The following is a 21,548-nucleotide window of genomic DNA, read 5'->3' as shown; positions in this document are numbered from 1 at the left end:
CAGGGAAATATATTCAATATCTTGTAATAACCTATAATGGAAAAGAATCTGAAAAATTATATATATATATATATATATATATATATATATATATATATGTATAACTGAACCACCTTGCTGTACACCTGGAACATTGTACATCGACTATACGTCAATTAAAAAAATTAAATATAAACCATACTCTCAAAGGTGTGTATGCATCAACAAAGAAGGATGGTATTTTTTTAGAAAAATAAATTTTGGGAGGGGAAACTGTGTTCAAGGAAATTACACAAAGAAAAATTTTATATTTTGTGTAAAATGTGTTCCCAGATTCAAGGAGAGAAGGCTTTAGTCTTGAGTTTCTTGCTAGTTGATGGGAGAATTTGGCCGTTTTTTATCTTAGGAAAAAAATCTATATATTTTTTTAGAATAAGTAGCCATAACCCTCCACCTTAACAATGAAGTTCTCTAGAATCCTCTAGAAAATCATCCGCCAATGTTTAAGCTTACTTAGCAAACATCCTTGCCTGTCTTGGGATTCTAAACGTGAGCTTCTGTTCCAGGTCGCCTGAACTGGTGGTCCACCGTGTGCACGAGCTGTAAACGGCTTCTTCCTTTGGCCACGACAGGGGACGGGAACTGCCTTTTACACGCTGCCTCACTGGGTAAGCCCCACAGTGTAGACAGAGGGTGGCAGTGCCCAGGCCTGCTCTGTGCGTCATTAAAGGACAATCATATACTAAGTAGAGCCACGTGCATTACTGTCATCTGGAAGAGTCCCCAAGGGATGGAGCCAACAATTCCTGCCCTTCTTGTCAAGCAGCTGGCAGGCTTGGTGGGTACATAGAGCACACACGAGAAAAGACCTGTCCTGATAGAAGGAGGCCTGAGCAGAGCTGCAGGGATGGGCATTAGACATCGTGATCTAGAGCAATCAAAGAGGACTTCCTGGAGGAAGTGAGATTTTACTGAGACTTGAAGAACTTGAAAGACTATAAGAAAGGACCTTCCAGGCACGGAGACCACATAGATAAAGCAGAAAGGCAGAAATTAACATGGTGTTTGGGGTCGGGGCTAAGCCCTGTTGGGCTCGAGCAGGAAGTCTGGGGAGCAGTGCATGAGGTTGGGTAAGTCTGGGGCCACCACACTGACTGCAGCTGATGCACTCAGACTGACAAAAAGACAGACATAGGTACTGCTTGGGTAAATAACACGGCACAGTCAGAATACACCACAGAGAGGTCAGCAACCTCCTTCAATGGAGATGTGAGCTTCCTGGTTACAAAAAGCGACACCAGCAAATGCACAAGTGTGGGTGGCAATATTTGGATGATGGAAGGTCATGGTAGACTTTCTGGAAGCTCACTTAACCCCTCTGGACCCAGGCTTACAACACAGGCAGAACTGAATTTGTGCCGGGGACCCCAGTATCAGTGCCAGTGGCGCCTTATCAGTCCTGCAGTATGAGGACCCTCTCCAGGGATGGGCCCCTCCGATGAGAGTATGGTCCTTGTTGGTCAAACTCGCCTCCCCAGGTAAACATGACCTTAACCCGATGCTGTGTCCCAGAGCAAGGACGCCCCAGACCTTGCTTCAGACCTGTAGTGAGGCCTATTCTGTAAGAGGTGGGCTGAGATGAGCCTGAAAAGGCTTAGAGGGTAATGAGGGGACCTGGAAAGGGCCCCGAGATGCCCAGAGGAGGATGGAGCCCAAGAGCAAAGGGAACATCCCACATTCCATGGGCTTGACAAGGAGTGATGGGGAAGACAAGGGTACCCACCCACCTCCTCCCTTTCAAAACTAACGCATTTCTGTCTGTTGACTCCACATTCATCATAGTAAAATAACAATCAGCAATCTCACTGCCCAGCGATGGCTGCTTTTAACATTTTGGTATATTGTCTTCCACACTTTTGTCTATTCTTCCAGTGAAATTAGGATCTCACGGTGTTCACAGTTTGGAATCCAACATTTTTCCCTTAAAATCGTATTGAGAATTTTCCGTGCTGTTCTTCAAAAACATATTTTTGCTAGTTGTGTCCTATTCCATCGTAATGTATTCACTATCTCCCTCTTATGGAACTTATTTCATCTTGTTCTGTATAAAACCTGGAGAAGGAAAATGAAAGAAGAGATCTCTCCTCTGTGTCAACCAGCAGCCTCTTTACAAAGTTTCAGGCATGGAAATGCCTTTGTCCTTCTGAAACTGCAGCATGCAGAGGCACTGTCCCCGGCGTGACCATGGGTGGATAAGGCCACAAACCAGCTGGCCACACGCCACTGTGGTCCTGTCTGATGGCATGTGTTTCCCCATGAGCACAGCAGGCCCTCCAGGTCTGCCTGGGAAGGGAAAGCCTTCTGCAGGTGGCCCTCACCCCAGCTGCAAGAGAGGCTAGGCCAAGTCTGAGCCTGGGACTCGTGGCCTGTTGGTTCTTTTCTCCCAGTACTTTGTTCCCCTTTTGTACTTAAATTGCTGGACCCCACAGGAGCAGGACTGCCCGAAGTGGCCATACCACACTCACCAGCAATGCTTACTGGACCTGCTGACCAGCCCTGGCATTGACCTAGGCTGTGGGGCACACATAGAAATGATGGTAATCCTGGAGTCAGGCTTGTGGGCAAACATGTATGGGACAAGGAGACCCTCTTTGCAAAAGAGACCCAAACAAGGAGCCATGGCCTGTAGACCGGACCCGGGACTTGCCCTGCCTGGGAGGAGGCTGCAGGCAGGTCTGAGGGATGAAAAAGCTCAGCTCAGCCTGTTCATAAAAGGAGAGTTGATAGCCACCTCCCTCTGCCTGTGCTGCAGAAAAAGACCAAAGCCTCCCTGGACAGAAAGCCCGCAGCAGCCCAGGGTTATCCGCGTGTCTTTGCACTAAAGGATGTACAGCCAGTTTGGGCTTTTGATCAGCAGTCAGTGCGGGTCACTGCTCTCTGAAAGCTCTCTAGGGGGTCCCAGCTCACTTTAAGTCCACCTTTCCAGTCTCCACCTCTTCCCCTCCATCCCAGCTCCAGCCACCTTTCCCTCCCTAGTATGCCACGTGGGCCTCCTCGGGGCCAGCCCTGGCCTCTTCCTGTGACTCAGCCCTGTCCTTCACCACTCAAGTCTTTGCTCCAATGTCTCCACTCACGCCGTGACCAAACCACCCACCACTCTGCCTTCTTGGCCTGCTTCATCCCCCCGACGGTGCTGCTGCCCGCAACATAGGGTGTTACATGCTAATTCCATACGTGCCTCTCCTCCCCTCAATGTGGGCTCCGTGAGATTTTAGGAATTCAGTCTGTCCTGGTTGCTGCTGTGGATATTCCCAGCACTCAGAATGGTGCCTCACCCCTCTTGTGAAAAAAGTGTGGAATTAATGGGATTCAATTAAACAAATGAATGAATGAATGAATCCCCCACTCTCTCCCTGTAGCCAGAGCTGCATCTCTCTTTCACGATGCTTCTTCCATTGGTTGGGTTTCTTGGCCACTTCTGAGCTGCGCCAAAGGCGTACTCAGAGATGCTGGTTTGTCTTTATTGACCCCTGGGCACCCGGCACAGGCCGGGAGGGGCACTTCCTTCAGAAGCAGGTGCTCTCCGCGGGCCCCAGATGTGTGCTGAGATGCCTCAGGGCCACAGACATCAGATGCGGCAGACCCCCGATGAAGCCGGAGTCTGACTGCCATCCTGGCTCTGGGCCCTGTGTGAGGGCACATCACCGATTGTCCCCACAGGCTCTCTCCCACTCAAACACAAGGCCCGAACCACAAACATTATATCCCTCAGAGCAAACCTGAGAGGCTGAGGGCAGCCAGCCAAGGGCCCCTGAGACAGGCAGCACTTAGCGAAACTGTTGTTGCTCTAAGGAGGGTCCGTGCTCCTTCACCGCTGCCTGCATCCACGGGAAACATCACAAGGGAGCACAGAGGGCAGCTGCTTGCTAATCGTCAGAACTGAACAGCTGGCTACTGAGCTGATCTGCTCACACAGCTGCGGGGGCCAAGGCTGGAAGGCGGTGGTGGTCTCAGCGCCTGCCGGCCTGCCCCCTCCTCCTCACGTCCCTCCTCTCTCCTCTGCCCCTCACGGGCCTCCCGGCTGCAGGAATGTGGGGCTTTCACGACCGGGACCTGGTTTTGCGGAAAGCTCTCTACACCATGATGAGGACGGGGGCCGAGAGGGAGGCCCTGAAGCGAAGATGGAGGTGGCAGCAGACGCAGCAGAACAAGGAGGTAGGTACCTGTCGGCGTGGCAGAGCCGGGACCACACTGTGCGTGGCCAAAGCCAGGGCGGGGTCCGGATCTGGGCCCCGAGGCCAAGTCTGTCTTGTGAGATCAGCAGCAATGGCTCCGTCCCCAATTCAGACCCAATAAAGAGGAGCCCATTGCAACAGTCAGGCCCTGCCCACAGCCACCAGACGTCCATTTCCCCCACCCGTCCTGGTGTAATTATGAAAACGAATCGCCTTCACTCACAAGGCTGTCCCAACCTGAATGGTGAATTAGATGGTCACCCGTTAGGTCACTGCCGGTGCAGCCACAGATTGGCCCTGGCACAGCCCACGGCCCCAGCCCCAGTGTGTATGCTCAGTCCAAAGGGAATCCTCATCCCTGAACCTTGGTGAGCACTGGCCCTTTGCTGGCCTGGAAGCCCTTGAAGATGGGTCTGCCCGGGTCCCTACACACGTGTCAGTGGTCGGTGCCCTGCCCGGTGCGTGTACAGGTTACACTGGTCGTTCTCACCCCTGGAAATGACCCCTATTGCTGGGTGGACTCCCAACGGCATGGAGGTTGGAGATTGGGGGTTCTGAACAAATTCTGTCAGAGCAAATGGGGATGGTCCTCGGCCACTAACAGGTGCCCCAGGCCCAGGGGCTGACGAAACCGGGAAGTGAGGCTCGCCTGGGTGGAGCGTAAGGAGTGGCCGCCCCCTCCTGAGCCCGCCCCCCTTTGCGCCAGTCAGGGCTGGTGTACACGGAGGAAGAGTGGGAGCGGGAGTGGACAGAGCTGCTGAAGCTGGCCTCCAGCGAGCCACGCACGCACATCAGCAAGCACAGCGGCTCGGGCGGGGGGTAAGTGCTGCCCCGGCCGTGCCCCCGCCCCCAGCGGCACGGGAAGTTGGGGAGGATACGGGACCCCCAAGCTGGGTGTGACATGAGGACGACCCCCGCCTTCAGACCTTAGATTCTACCAAGGATGCAGGGCAGGTGGGCGGGGGGGGGGCGGGGAACAGCAGGACCCTGCCAGATGTTTGGGGGAAAGTGTGCACAGTCCCCATGTGCATCTCATAAGCTCACATGTGCCCCCCGACACCACAGCAGGGAGGGACTCACCGCCCAGCCAGCCTCGGGAGGGCCCACACTGCCCACGCACTCACCAGTCTCTGAAGCCTAAGGCTGCTGATTTGGGTTTTTTTCATCTGAACATCTAATTTCTGGCTTTAAGAAGTCACAGTGAAACAAAAGATGGTTAGGTGAGCCCAGCGCCTCCCAGACGGGCTCCAGGGACATCCTGCGTGTTCCTGGCACCCAGGCTCTACTGCTCTGCACACGTGGGCAGAGGCTGTTCTTCCTGCAGACACGGCTGGACCGTCCCCACGTGGGAATGAAGGTGCAGCCAACAGGGCAGCTGCAGCCCCTTTGGCCCCAGCTTTTTGAAACCGAGGGCCAGGTTGTCACCCCCTAGAAAAAGTCTCAGCCAAACACAAGAGAGGATGCTTGTTGACAGCCGGGAGACCCAAGAAAGGATCAGAGGCTCTAGACAGCCCCTGCAGGCAGTGCATCCCAGGCCCTACCCTGCTCCCATGCATCTCTGCATCTGGGTCCTCAGCCTCTGCAGCAGGACCTAGCGCTTTCCAGGCCAGCACCAGACAGAGGCCCTTCAAAGACAAGGCTTAGAGATGATAAGGGAACCTGTAAACACTATTCCTACAGGGTTGTTTTGTCACTTTGTTTTTTTGTGCTTTTTTATGTGGACCACTTTGAAAGTCTGTATTGAATTTGTTACAGTATTGCTTCTGTTTTACATTTTGTTCTATTGGCCCCGAAGCACGTGGGATCTTAATTCCCCGACCAGGAATTGAACCCGCACCCCCTGCATTAGAAGGAGAAAGTCTCAATCACTGGACAGCCAGGGAATTCCCTGTCACTTTGTTTTAATCGGGAGACTTGTCAACACCAAAAATCTGTCTTGTTTAGGACATTTGGGGACAAATGTCCTAAAGATTCAATCCATTCCTGAAAGCCTGCTCTCTACTTTCCCACACTGCTGAGTCTTGCCTGGGATGCGTCTAAAGGGTTCCTCGCCATCCTTTTCCCCATTGTCCCTCCAGCCCCTGCTGCTCTGTAGACACTGGTACATTGGATCCTGCTTGGTGACTCTTCCAGGGTGGGGAAGATGTGGGGAATGACAGCAGTAATGATAAGAATAACAGGTCACAGTCGCCACATACTGTGTCCCCCCCCGAGTCCTCCCATCCAGGAGGCACTTGACTGACAGTCACATGGCTGGTTCGGGCCATCTGACTCCTAAGGCCATGGCCTGGGCACTGCTGCTGCTCCCTGGGGCCCCAGAGGACTCAGAGCAGGAGAGTGGGGGCAGGCAGCAGACGACATCTGTTTGTCCCTGTCGCCCCTCACAGGGACTCGGGTTTGCCAAGGTCGAGGCAGGACCACCACATAGAGGCCCCTAGGTGATGGGCAGCGGCTGTGTCCCCTACTGTCCCTTCCTCTTTCTCCCACTCCTTAAGCCCTGAGGATATGGGGTCGGGGGAGAAGATGCTGGACCAGCTGACCACTCGCCCGGCGCTTGGGCATTGCTGAGACCTGCCAACCCGATGGTAGCTGCCCTGTGCCTCCAAATGTCCCCCTCCTCGCAGGACCCCTTCACCATTAGTTTGGTTTCAGTTGTAAAGATGGAAGTGTTTTTGGCCACACCACGCAACTCTGACCAGGGATTGAACCCAGGTCACAGCAATGAAAGCCTGTAATCCTAACCACTAGGCCACCAGGGAACTCCCGCCCTGGTCTTTTTAAGTTCCCTCCATGCAACTCGGACCAGAAGGTTTGGGGAGCAGGTAAGCATCATCCTGGCCACTAGTGTCCTCTTCCGTGAGAGGTGCTGGGTGGCAACCCCGGGTGCAGGCAGGATTCTGACACGTGCCAGGGCCTCGGGAGGGTCCCTTTGCCTGTCGCTCTGCACAGATCATGGCACAGAAATGCTCTGCAGGTGGTGTCCCAGCCCCATGTCTGGTTTCTCCTGGATTTTAAATGGTCCCAGGGGCTCCAATCCTCCCCCACCCCATGCCCTCCCAAGCCAGGGCACAGGGTTTTTTTGTTTTGTTTGTTTGTTTTTTAACATCTTTATTGGAGTATAAGTGCTTTACAATGGTGTGTTAGTTTCTGCTTTATAACAAAGTAAATCAGTTATACATATACATATGTTCCCACATCTCTTCCCTCTTGCATCTCCCTCCCTCCCACCCTCCCTATCCCACCCCTCTAGGCGGTCACAAAGCACGGAGCTGATCTCCCTGTGCTATGCGGCTGCTTCCCACTAGTTATCTACCTTATGTTTGGTAGTGTATATATGTCCATGCCACTCTCTCACTTTGTCACAGCCTACCCTTCGCCCTCCCTGTATCTTCAAGTCCATTCTCTAGTAGGTCTGTGTCTTTATTCTCATCTTACCCCTAGGTTCTTCATGACCATTTTCTTTTTTTTCTTAGATTCCATATATATGTGTTAGCATACGGTATTTGTTTTTCTCTTTCTGACTTACTTCACTCTGTATGACAGACTCTAGGTCCATCCACCTCACTACAAATAACTCAGTTTTGTTCCTTTTTATGGTTGAGTAATATTCCATTATATATATGTGGAGGGCACAGGGTTTCCTGGCCCAATAACTGCAGTCTGCAGGGCTGTGTGTGGGCTCCGGACAGTCACCTGGACCCACAGCAGCAGGTAGATCCCAGACGCAGGTGGGGAGCTTCTAGAACCAAGGCTGTTTTGGTTCTGACACATTACTGTGGTAACATTTGAGCTCTGTGAGAGAGACCTCACAGAGGCTTTTAGTCACTCTCACGGGACCTTCCCACATCCACCTCCCTGGAGAGCTCTTCAGCGGTCACACCACAGAGAACAGGACTGTTTCCTCCTTCTAGGAGGTGTACCCCTGCTGGGGGGTCCACCTTCTCTTGGGGTGCAAAAGTCCAAAAGAGAGACTTTTCTTGAGCAAGTTGTCAGCATCTCTGCATTTTGCCTCTGTCTTCTCTTGGCAAGGGGAAGAGGGTCCCCTCCTCGTGCTGAGCTGAGGGATGGGGAGCATCCCTGGGGCTCCAGGGTTGCGGAGACTGAGTGCGAATCCTGGGAGGAGGCCTGGGCCACGCTGTCTTCAGGACTCTGCCTATGAGGGAGAAGGCCAGGCCTGAAGGGCGGGCACGGCCATTGGCTTGGGGCACCACTACCTCTGTCCAGGGAATGGAGGGCAGAGACCCTCAGCTGGGGGGAGGTCTGAAGACCTGCAAAAGCACGTCCTTGGAAATGGAGTCAGCATTAAGACCTCCCCCAAGCCCAGCGGGCACCCAAAGGAGGAGAGCCAAGATGGCCTTGGCTGCCCTCTGGCCTCTCCTGTCTGGCCTGCGCTGGCCCCTCAGGGGGCACAGGTGCTGCCAGAGAACGGGGAGGAGGTGAAGCGAGAAACAGAGAAGAACCAGCTAGGCCTGCAGTGGGCTCGGCTCAGGGCTGATGTGATAGCCCCCTGAACAGAACTAGGAAAAGTGACCAGAAAGGCCACACAGACTTCCCAGAGTTTATCCTGAGGAAAGGAGAGAGCTGGGCAAATGAGTGCATTTGCAGGTACAATGGTGAGAAAAACTACAGTGGCTTTCCTCGTGTTCCCCCCATGCCCTGGGAACCTGGCCACCATGGTGAGTGACAAGTGCAAGCACTGCTCCTGCCCAGCCAGCCCCTGGCTGCCTGGCCCTGGGACAGATGGAGACAGATGCCACACTGCAGCTCCCAGTATGGACACTGGCCCAGTATCATTTTTTTTCCAGAAAGCAACCAGGTTAAGTATCTGAAGAGGCCGGAAGGGACCAAGGGCCAGACCCAGGGATGCGCTTGGCCTGCTTCCTGCCTTCCCCCGGAACGACTCGCAGTGGCCGGTCCCCAGGCTCACTGGCCAAGCCCCAGCAGGAGACCCTGGAGGCAGGGATGCCTGTCCACGACTTGACCACGGACAAGGGTGGAGACCAGGCTGGGATCTGGGCAGGGCGGGCCACCAGCCAGAGAGCCACCGTGGACAGGCTGCTCAGGACTGGTGACCACAGAGTGGGATGCCCTCCAAGACCTCAGGAAGGCAAGGCCAGTGTGAGCTCCCTGCTGAGTTCAGATGCGTGAGAAAGATGGGGTGGCACCTGCACCCACAGACGCGGCAAACATGGTGAGAGCCGAGGCAGGCAGAGGTGGGGGCTTCCACGCAGGCGCACTCAGAACTACAGGATCCGTTGTCTCTGCTGCTCCTACTTGCAAATCAAAACATGTATGTTTCTCTGTGGCTAAAATGAGAAATCAGACGTTCTGTGCTGCTGCTCCTCCAGAGACCCTCTGAGGCACGACGTGTGAAGTGTGACCTCCTTCACACTGCTGCTAGGGTTTACAGCCCCTCCACCAAAGGTGAACTAGGCTCGCCCGTCACCAGGGCTGCAAGTGGGGCCATGGGGAAGAGGGCTGCTCCCCAGAAGGAAAAGGAAGACACGGAGGAGAGAAGAAAGTAAGTCCAGCCTCAGGTCTGCAGGGAAAGCAGTGCTGAGGTGAAATTGTCCGTCACCGGCTGGCACGTGCAGCACTGCCCCACCCCCATGCTGGACACTGCGGGAAGAGGGGGTGTGTGCAACGGGAGGAATCCATTACTTGTTCCAAAACCGGTAAAATCTCTGAAAGCAGTTAGTTAGTGGTGGCCTCTGGGTGCTTCATCTGGTTTCAAGGCAACTGAGAACTAGGAAGGGGGGATGCCTGGTGGACCCTGACCAGAGGCCCAGACTCAGATGACCTGGGTTAGAGTCCCAGGCTGGGCGTGTGATCTCAGGCCCGTCTCCCAAGCTCTCTGAACGTCCGTGTTGTTCAGATGTAAAATGCACTTGGTAATAACGTCCCTGCCAGGCTGTATCGGTTTTTGATGGTTGTGGAGAAAACCACACCAAAGCTGGGTGGCTTAAAGCAGACCCCCTGGATTTGCTCGTATGCTGGGGGTCAGCAGTCTGGTCTGGAATTGCCTGGAGCTGCTCCTGGGACTGCAGCATCTGGCAGTTGGTGTGGGTGGGGCTGCATAGTCCAGGATGGCCTGGTTCACAGCTCTGGCTCTCGCTGGGCCTCTGTCCAGATGGGCTTTCATCCTTGAGAAGGCTCAGGCTCCTTACAACATGGATCAGAGCAGGAAGAGGAGGCAGCCCCCATTGTAGAGGCACGGCTCAACTCTCTGCTTGTCCCATGGCTGAGCCAGCCTCTGGGCAGAGAAAGAGACTCCATCCTTAATAAGAGGAGGGGCCGGGTCACATTGCAAATAGACAAGTACACAGCAGTAAGAAGGCTCTGTGGCCATGAAAGCAATCAGCCACATTCTCTGATGCTGTTGGATGAGGCGGTGAAATCATGGGTTTGAAAGTGTTTGGAAAGAAGTTTATACAACTGTAAAAATAATGTTTATTAAGACATTGTCACACTCAGCCTGTGAGTTGGCCTGCCTGCTGCCTATATGGTATGTTGTAAAGGCCCATCCCAAATACTTGAAATGTGTTCCTTTTCCCTGACTCTCCATTGGTTCATCTCACTGTCCATAGTGTAGTGGTTATCACATTCACCTCACACTCGCTCATCTCAGTGTCTGATATTCCACCCTTAGAAATTCATTCCTTTGAGTCTTGAAAACGTTGGAGCTTTTAGGGGCTTTCAGGAGTCTCTGACTGTAGAGCAGATCCTTCCTGTGAGCTTATACGTCAGGGTTACTGCACTGTATACTCTGCAGCCTGACCTCCAGAGCCTGGACCTCTGGGAATGGAACACAAAAACAGCTTATAGGATTGCACTGGACACAGTGAGGATTGGAGAGAGGAAGGCATGAACCTCCGCTGGGCACCTACCTGCCTTACATACTACCTAAGTGTCACCACCTTACACCCTTTATCTCCACTTTATAAATTAGGCATCATCCTCCTTTGTACGTTGGAAAACTAATGCTCTGAGAGATTAATTGACTTACCTCCAGTTTGTAACTGGTGGGGCTAGAATGCAGACCCAGACCTGAGTCCAGAACCCTGCAGTTTCCCAGAGCATACACTGTGACAAGCTTTATAGCTTCTCAAGAAGGAGTGTACTTGCAAATAGACTTTTTTGGGTCCTTGCGTATCTGAATCTGTCTTTATTCTGTCTCACCCTTGGTGGATAGTTTGTCTGGGTATAAAATTCTAACTTTAAATTCATGGAATGAATGATGTCATCAAAGGAAATAAATCAGACAGAAAGCTATCAGCTTCCTGGCACTCAGTTCAGGTTGGCTAATTTGAAGTAAAACAATTATATGAAATCAAAGACTAAATACATTCAACTTCTTACTTTGTCTTTATAGGCTCTGAAAAAGATTTATTCATTAACTCAACATGTATTAATTTCCTGCTATGTGCTGTGCATTTGCGCACACACTATCTCATTCTGCCATCACAGTAACCCTGTGAGATAAGGATTGTAACTCTCATTTAAAGTATGAGGAAACTTGGATTCAGGATAAAAATGATTTGTCCAGGGTAATCTACTGAGTGGAAAACCCATAGTTCAAATTCAGGTATTCTGCCTCCCAGGTTCCCTGGTCCCTGCTTTTCCTCCTACCTCTTGGCTCAGAAGCCTCTGTCTCTGTTTATAGAGAATTGGGTTCTTGCTCTTTTCTGTGAGTGATAGAATAAGGCCTCTTTGTTTTCTAGTCCAATTCCAGGATGTGTTTCAAGGGAGTATCATTTCAGATCCCAGCCTTCATTAACAACAGACTAAACCTTTACCATCAGTTGTCTTTCTCTGTGAATGTACAGAAAGGCATTTTCCAACTCAGCCTCCCTGAGTCTCCCTTTCCTCCTTGCCAAATATTGAAAACCTTTGTAAGCGTTAGTTCTATGATGAATTAATGAGAGGAATTATTTTAAATTACCAAGCAATATCCAACAGTGACTATACTCCTGGGAGGCAGGGAGAAAACCAGGACCCTCTCAGTTTGAAGAATACAATGTAGACCCCATTAGGGAAATGAAAATTAAAACCACTACATACCTGTAAGAAGGTCGAAAAGAAAATATACTGGCAATACCAGGTGGTGGTGAGAATGCAAAGCAAATTTTACATCACATTGTTGGTGATGTAAAATGACACAACCACTCTGGAATACAGTTTGACAGATTCTTGTAAATTAAAAAATACATTTGCCATATGACCCAGCAGTCCTACTGCTAAGTATTTACCCTAAAGCTGTGGTTCTTAACCAGGGATGATTTTGCCCCCATGGGACATTTGGCAAGGTCTAGAGATATTTTGGTTGTCACAACTGGAGGGTGGGCTGGATACTGCTAGAATCTAATGAGCAGAAGCCAGGGATGCTGCTAAACCTTCTAAGATGCACAGAACAGCCCCCCAAAACAAAGAATTATCTGGTCCAAAATTTCAATAGTGCCAAGATTGAGAAAATCTGCCCCAAAGAAATGAAAATGTACATTCACACAAAGGTCTATGTAAAATATTTATAGAAGTTCTACTCATAATTGCCAAAAACTGGAAATAACTCAAATGTCCATTGATAAACAAATTGGAGTACATCAATATTATGGAATACTATTCATGAATTAAAAACAAACTATTGATACATGCAACAACTTGCATGGGTTTCTAGTAGGTATCTTTTATGAGGTTGAGGAAGTTTCTTTCTATTCCTTTTGTCAAGAGTTTCTGTCATTAATGAAAGCTGAATTTTATCTAATACATTTCTACATCAATTAATATGATCATGTGGATTTTTTTTGTCTTTAGACCATTAATGTGGTGGGTTACATTGAATGATATTTGAATATTGAACCAGGGATTCCATTGCAGGGAATCCTTGCATTCCAGGGATTAATTCCACTTTCTCTTGGTGTCCTGAACTTTTTATTTTGTTCATTCAATTTGGCAATATTATGTTGAGAATTTTTGCATCTGTGGCCATGGAGGTTATTGGAATGTAGTTTTCTTTTTATATACTACTGTTTTTGTCTAGTTTTGGTATCAGAGTAATGCTAGTCTCATAAAACAAGTTGGGAACTATTACCTCCTCTTCTATTTTCTAGAAGAGATTGTATAGAACTGGTAATATTTATTCTTTAAATGTTTGGTAGACTTCACTGAACCTATGAAATCATCTGCAACCAAACATTTCCTTTTCAGAAGTTTATTAACTATAAATTCAATTTCTTTCATAGTTACAGAAATAAGTAGGTTTGGGTAGCTTGTGGTTTTTGACAAATTGTTCCATTTCATCTAAGTTGTTGAATTTATGTGCATAATATTGTTTGTAATTTTCCCTTTTTTAACTTATAAATATCTTGGAGGGACTTTAGTGATATTCCCTTTCTTTTCAGACTCAGCAATTAGTGTCTTTCTCTTTTTTTTTTTTTTTTTGGTCAGCCTTGCTAAAGTTCTATCAATTTTATTAAAGTTATTTTAAAAGAACCCGTTTTGGCTCAATTGATTATCCCTATTGATTTTTAGATTTTAATTTCATTGGTTTCTGCTCTTACCTTTAGAGTTTCCCTCCTTCTGCTTGCTTTGGGTTTATTTTGCACTGATTTTTCTACTTTTTTCAGGTGAAAGCTTAGATTATTGATTTGAGATCTTTCTTTTTTGTAATATATGCATTTTGGGGCTATAAATTTCCCTCTAAGAACTGCTTAGCTGCATACAACAAATTTTGATACGTTGCATTTTATTTTCATTCTGTTTAAAATATTTTCTAATTTCCCTTGAGACTTTCTCTTTTACCACTGAATTATTTAAAAGTGTATTGTGTAATATGTTTTTGTTGTCTTTCTTTACTAATTCTAGTTTAATTGCATTATGGTCTGAGAACATAATTGGTATGATTTAAATTATTTAAAATGTGTTCAGTTTTGTTAAGAAGTAAGCATATTGTCTATCTTTGTGAATATTCCATGTGCATTTTAAAAAGATGTGTATTCTGTACTTGTTAGATGGAGTATTCTGTTGATGTCAGTTAGATCCAATCGACTGATGGTTTTGTTCAAAGTTTCTATACCCTTGATGATTTTCTGTCTACTTGTTCTTTCAGTTACCAAGAGAGAAGTTTGTAGCCCTACAATTATACTTGTGGCTGTTTCTGTTTCTCCTTTCAGTTTTGTCAGGTTTTTTTTCTAAGTATTTTGAAGTCTTATTGTTAAATCCACGTTCATTTAGGACTATTCTATCTTCTTGCTGAATTTTATCCTTTTATCATTATGTAGTATTTCTCTTTATCTGGGGCAATTTTCTTTGCTCTGAAGTCTACTTTGCCTGACATTGATAAAGCTTCTCTAGTTTTCTCTTGATTAAAATTTTCATGATCTGTAATTTTCCATCCTTTTACCTTTAACCTACCTGTATCATTATATTTGAAGTGAGTTTCTTCAACACAGCAAATAGTTTTTATTGATTCTAACAATTTCTATCTTTTAACTGCTGCATTTAAACAATCTGTATTTAATGTAATGATTGACATGCTTGAATTTAGGTTTTTCATTTTATTATTTGTTCTCTTTTTCCTTTTGTGTTTTTTTTGTTCCTATGTTCCCCTTTCCTTGTTTCAGTTATTTGAATTTTTAAGTTTCTATTTTAATTTAACTTTTGTGATTTTAACATCTCTTCATATAATTTTTAAGTGGTGGCTGTAGTAATTACAATATACATATTTTAAGCAATCCCTTTTGGAATTCAAGTGAAATTCAAAATCCTTGTCACAATATGGGTCCCTTATCTTCTCCTTTATGTTTTAATTTTCTTATGTATTGCATCTACATACTTTAACTACCCCACCAGCCAATATAATTATTTTAATGTGAGTCTTCAAATATATATTAAAGAACTCAAGAGGAAAAGGATAGTCTGTTAATATGTATGCAGATCATGACTGTAACTGTTGTGCTTCCTTCATTTCTGATATTCCAGCATTTCTTCTTGTATCATTTTCTTTCAATCTGAACATTTTCCTTTACTTTTTTTAGGGAGATTTGGTGGTTATGTATCCCCTTTTCTTCATCTGAGAATATGTTTATTTCACCTTTACACCTGAAGGATATTTTTACTGGATATAGAATTCTAGTTTAACATCCTTTAAAAATCTTGTTTCTCCTTCTGTCTTCCAGTGGTTCCTGATGAGAAATCTACAGTCATTGGAATTATTGTTCCCCTGTTGAGAGTGTCACTTTTATCTGGCTGCTTTCAACATTTTTCCTCTGTCCTTAGGTTTCAGCAATTTGATTTTGTTGTGTCTGGCCATGAGTTTCTTTAGGTTTATCCTCTTTAGTTCTCTGAGCTTCTTAAATCTACAGGTTTGTATCTTTGCACAGCTTAGGAAGCTTTCAGTCATTATTTATTTAAATATTTTTTTCTTTTTAGGGGCACTGTACTCTTTCTCCTTATTGGACCCTCATGACATGAGTATTACACCTTTGGCATTGACTGACAAGTCACTGAAATCCTCATTTTTTTAAAATAAATAAATATTTATTTATTCATTCATTTATTTTTGGCTGTGTTGGGTCTTCGTTTCTGTGCGAGGGCCTTCTCTAGTTGCGGCAAGCGGGGGCCACTCTTCATCACAGTGCGCGGGCCTCTCACCATCGCGGCCTCTCCCATTGTGGAGCACAGGCTCCAGACACGCAGGCTCAGCAGCTGTGGCTCACGGGCCCAGCCACTCCGTGGCATGTGGGATCCTCCCAGACCAGGGCTCAAACCCGTGTCCCCTGCACTGGCAGGCAGACTCTCAACCACTGCGCCACCAGGGAAGCCCTGAAATCCTCATTTTGTCAATCTTTTCTTCTCCCTCTTCTTCAGATTGGGTCATCTGTTGATCCATCTTCAGATTTACTGACCCTTTTTCTTTCTCATCTCCAATCTGCTGTTGAGTCCACTCAGTGAATTTTTTTCTTCCAATTGTTGTATATTTAGGTTCTAAAATTTTCATCACTTATTGGAGCATTTTCATAATGACTTCTTTAAAATCTTTGTCAGATAATTCCGATATCTACCAACTCAGAGTTGGTGTCTTTTGATTGTTCTCTTCCTTGGGCATTGAGATTTTTGTGGTTCTTCATATGTCGAGTACATTTGGATTGCATCCTGGACATTTTGGATCTTATGAGACTCTGAGTCTTGTTTATAATCTAAGAAAAATGTTGACTTTTTAATTCTATCAGGTAGGTTCATACTATAAATTTCAACCTGCCTTCTCTGGGCTGTGGTTTTCAAAGCTTTGCTGTCCTATTTGGCTAAGCTTCACATTATGCAGTCTGTGACCTGGGCGGGGGTCTCTTCAGTAAGTCGTCAGAGCCTTTGGTGTACTGATTAGGACAGATCCACGCATGCACAGCTCAGAGTTGGGGAGAGGGGAGTCCAGGAGTTCATAAACAACCTCATGGGATTGTTTTCTGAAGCCCTCTTTTTATAATCTTCTAGGTACTTTTTGGATCCCTGGGACTCCCTTTTCTGTCCTCCAGCCAGAATGCACCACTGTGCACATAGCCCTGTCCTGCACCCTGCTCATGCAGGACTTGTGTATGTTTTATATTGTCTCCCCTTCAGACTGCAGTATCCTGTTGGTGCAGCCAACCCAATGCTTCTTTTTGATTCTTTTCCAAACCCTAGCTCAGTGCTGGCCACTTGGGGCTGTGTGTACCTACAGAGCCAGATCCAGGAGCAGCAGGTACGGAGCTAAGCACTTGTGCCTCCACACACCCCTAGGGGAGGCATTCCTGCCTGGAGCCCATGACACCAGTGCCCAGACCTGAGCCATTAGCAGGCGGGGAGCAAAGGCCAGCCCTCGTGGGATGAGTGCTCACACCATTTTCCCACACAGCCTTTGACTGGGAGCTCGTGCAGGGAGGGCTCGCCTTCTTAGAGGATAAGGATTCCCTAGAGATGGGGAAGAATAGCATCATCAGGCAGGAATTAGAGCCATGTCGTCTACTGAGCACATGTGTTACGTTCTGCGTCAAGCAGGGCTGCAAAGCTGTTCTTATCATGGCCAATGACAGAAACCTGAGTTTCAGAAAATTAAGTCAGTTCCCAGCATCCCACAGCCCAGAAGAGACAGAGCCAGGATCTGAACCTGGAACTGACCACAAATATAAACCCATGCTCTTATCACATGCAAAACAGGCATGAAAAGCAAGAATCAAGAACTTATCCTGAGATTTGTGATGAAAGTAATCAATTTTGTTCTTTAACCTTTTATAAAAGAAAAGCTTACTTGCTCACCATTGGATGAGACAGGTTATGGAGGCTGAGAGGCTGTTTGAACAAAGAGAAAAAGAGGCTGAGAGAGGGGGCCGTTTCAAGGACTCTTGGGCAGCCCCCACAGAGTGACTGACACCCCAGGCCCCTATCTCTCTTGTGTGCTGCTCATTTTGTAACTGACTTTCCATAATTTCATTGCTGTGCCTACATAATTTCATAATATGTTTGCTGCCTTTCTTTTTTATTGGACTTTTTCAGAAATAACTAGAATCCTAAATGGTTACCTGATGCACAGTCTCAGAGATATGAACTTAAGTCAGTCTTTTAAGGAAAGGTGAGTGGCATGCCACTGCTGGGAGGTGCCCACCCCGCAGGGTCAGGGCTTGGCCCCTTGTGGAAAAGGAGGCTGTCTTACAAATATTCCTCAAGGTGCTGTGACTTTTACCAGTGAACCAAGCAGGAAGAATGTTTGTTCACCTAACGAGTTCTCACATTTGCAAATGTGGAATCCAGGTCAAATTTTTAAAGACATTGCTAATTGAAAATACGATTGAAGCCAACTCTTCATCTGTCAGGAGCCTTCCCTGACCTTCCTGTTTAAAGCAGCCCCTTTTTACTACTGTGCTTACTAACACCTGATAGTTATTTGTTTGATCATCTGTTAATTGTCTCTACCGCTTAGACCTGCATACATGTGCACACATGCACGCACACACACACACACACACACACACACACACCTAGCAACAGTGCTATACCCAGAGCAGATACTCAGTAAATATTTGTCACACAAATGACCCCAGCCTATTCATTTTAGACAGTGAAATGAGTCCTCACCCCCAGCCTACCCTGGCCACTGTTGAGAAGCTCCTGTCTGAGCCCGAGACCCTCTTGGTCCCCTCAAAGTGCCAGGGGTGCCACCATCCTTCCCTCCTGGATCCCCAGGCCATAGCGTTTAGTAAGGCCCCAGCAGCCTACACTGTGCCTTAGGAAATCTTTTTGAAAAGCTTCCCGTCTGGGCAGACACAGTTCCTGACTGGATACAAAGGCCCACAGCAGGGCACCGGCTGGCCTCAGCCCCTGTGAACCCCTCAGGCTGACTCTCCAGCCCCCCTCTGTACCTATGTGCCAGCTCATCAAAGATGTCGTCATGGCTCCAAACCCTGCCTGGGAGAAGGGGTCGAGTCCCACCACTGGCAGAAATGCTGCCATGCAGCTGTGAGAGGGGAGGAGACCCACATACTATGACGGAGGCCTCTCTGGGATGTACTGTTAAGAGGAAAATCAAGGGTCAGAATAGCCCACGTAGTGCCCTGCCTTTCACCTAGAGGTAGGGGGAGGGTATGTGTATAGAATCTAAATATGCACATACATTCATATTCCTATATATGTGCGCGTATGCATACACACACAAACACATATATGCTTATATTTTTTTAATTTTTATTGAAATATAGTTGATTTACAATGTTGTGTTATTTTCAGGTGTACAGCAAAGTGATTCAGTTGTGCACATATATATATATATATTTCTTTTTCAGATTCTTTTCCATTATAGGTCATTACAAGATATTGAGTAGAGTTCCCTGTGCTGTACATTAGGTCCTTATTGTTTATTGATTTTATATGTAGTAGTGTGTGTCTGCTAATTCCAAACTCCTAATTTATCCCTCCCCCTTTCCCCCTTTGGTAACCATAAGTTTGTTTTCTATGTCTGTGGGTCTGTTTCTGTTTTGTAAATAAGTTCATTTGTATCATTTTTTACATTCCACACATAAGTGATATCACATGATATTTATCTTTCTCTGACTTACTTCACTTAGTATGATAATCTCTAGGTCCATCCATGTATGCTTATACGTTTGGATGGGAGGGTACACCAGAAACTGATAACTGTGTCACCATAGATAATCACCATGGATGATGACTGTACAAGTTATCATCCAAATTGGTACATTTGGAGGAGGGAGAGTGGCCACTGGCCATTGGTGACCCATAAAGCAGGACTTTCCTAAGCAAAACAGGAGGTGTGGTCACCTCACCTTGGGGAGGGGGACAGGGGAAGTGTCCTGGGGGGCCTGCACCCAAGCTGTGCCTCTGGGCGGCCGGGTGACTGCCCTTGGGCAAGACCCCACCGGCTGCCCAGACCGGCTTCCTTGTCCATGACATGGCCTCTTGCTGGGGTGGCCTCTAAGGTTGTGGCTGCCGTTTAAGCCAGGACACCCCCTAATCTGCACTGTGCCTTTTCATTCCTGCCACCGACTTCCATGCCATCTGGACCTCACTCCACCGCTCTTGCTTCTTGGTCCCACCGGTGGGGGGGGGGGGTCTGGCCCAGCCTCTGTCCAGGTCACCCCTTGTCTTCCTCAGGGGGTTTTCACTGGGTGGGTGGGGTATCCCTATGCTCCTGATTCCCCCTCTCCAGGTACACACTGAAGAAGAGGGAACAGGTGTGTTGTGGCCTAGAGCATGTGAAGAAGCTCTCAGACACGCCCAGATGTGAGGATGAAGCAGTTATAGTGCGTGTTAGTTTTCTTAACAGTCAACACCAATTAGGTGTTGTATTTTAGGGATTTTAAGTGTTTTTTCCCAGAGGCGAGATCTTATTTACAATCCCGCATCTAGCATTTGCTCAGTAAACTCACAGGAAGATGATGTGAAGCCTTGGGATGAGAAGTGGACATTAATATTCAGGACTGGTTTTGCTGGAGCTGATTTCTACCAACGGGCTCCATCACAGTAACTCACATGCGCAGGTCACTGTTCCAAAGTGTCGTCCCAGTCATGAGCCCATTTGCCCCTCAGAGGAGCCTGAGGAGTTGTCGAGCCAATGTTACAGCCTGCGTTTAATGAACAGGAATAGTCACTGAGGCTTTTGAAGCACAAGGGCATGGCCATGGTTTTGAAGGGAAAGCACAGAACCAGGACCCACCCCCAGTTCAAATTTGCTCCCTGCACCCTGGGAGCAAGGAGCTGGAGCAAGTAAGGAAGGATATTGGGATTCTCCAGCTACGCCCAGGGTAGAGCTGGGACCCTCTCTGCAACCTCCTGGGCCACTGAGCAGAATCACAGTTGACTTTTGGCTCTCATGTTCAACACCAAAACAGGAGTGAAGAAAGGTCGCTCTGCTCCAGGCTCATCTCCATAACCCCTTCCCAGTTGGGCCTATACCCCCATCACTGCTGCCCATGTCTGGCCATGAGGCCTCCAGATGTATATGGTGAAACTGTATGCTCCAGCCCTAGCACAGATCTGGGATGGATGGACAGACAGGTGGACAGGTGGATGGGTGGATGGATGGATGGATGGATGGACAAATGGATGGGTGGATGGATGGATAAATGGATGGGTGGATGGGTAGATAGGTGAATTGATGGACAAATGGATGATTGGATGGATGGATATATGGGTAGATGGATGGATGGATGGGTGAATAGACAAATGGATGATTGGATGGATGGTTGGACAGGTGAACAGATGGATGGTGGGTGGATGAGTGGATGGAGGGATAAAAGATGGCTGGATGGACAGATGTTACCTGGGGGCCTCTGCAGTGCCTTTCATGGTGCCAGCTTGTAGCAAGTACTCAATAAATATGTGCTGTTTTTTCAGTTTGAAATACAATGGCCCTGCTTTGAGTTTTGCATGAGCAGAAAGCCACGCCACTACAGTGGTGCCTAATACTTAGTCAGACGTTGCACCGTGGTTGTTGTGGGTCCCCTCTGCGTAGCTGGTCAGGTATTTTTCTCTTGAGTACGCAGACTGTAAGTCTGTGTTCTGTCTTCTCCGTGCTGCTGCTTGTCTCGTTCAGCCATACACCTGCCTGTGAGCTCTCACCGTGTGACAGGGGTGAGTGAGCACCTGCTCAGAGCCCTTGACCTCACATACCCTCTGAGCTGTGGCTGGACAGGATAACTACCCAGGATGTTTGGAAATGCACACCCAAGTGCATTGTGTTAGACTCAGCATGTGTGTATGCATTTAACACACTCTTCTTCCACTTCCCTTTCCTCCCTGAAAAATTCAGTCCTAAATCCATAGGTTCATCAAAGCAAGGTGGGCATCTGC

General features: G+C 47.7%; 1 protein-coding gene across 2 annotated transcripts in view; it reads left to right on the top strand.

The window, feature by feature from the left end:
* The window catches only part of LOC136117958 (OTU domain-containing protein 7A), a 174,639-nt gene that overhangs the window by 123,696 nt on the left and 29,395 nt on the right, over positions 1-21,548 (top strand). The window contains exons 4-6 of one of the 2 annotated variants that reach the window (XM_065870993.1): positions 546-647; positions 4,067-4,194; positions 4,942-5,033. In XM_065870993.1, coding sequence (XP_065727065.1) covers positions 546-647; positions 4,067-4,194; positions 4,942-5,033 — 322 coding nt within the window. Of the gene's footprint in view, positions 1-545; positions 648-4,066; positions 4,195-4,920; positions 5,034-21,548 lie in introns of both variants that reach the window. The other variant, XM_065870992.1, reaches the window with a different exon arrangement.

The sequence above is a fragment of the Phocoena phocoena genome, chromosome 2, assembly GCF_963924675.1.
Source record: "Phocoena phocoena chromosome 2, mPhoPho1.1, whole genome shotgun sequence".
Classification (NCBI taxonomy): Eukaryota; Metazoa; Chordata; class Mammalia; order Artiodactyla; family Phocoenidae; genus Phocoena; species Phocoena phocoena.
This window is presented reverse-complemented; position numbering and strand designations above follow the sequence as displayed.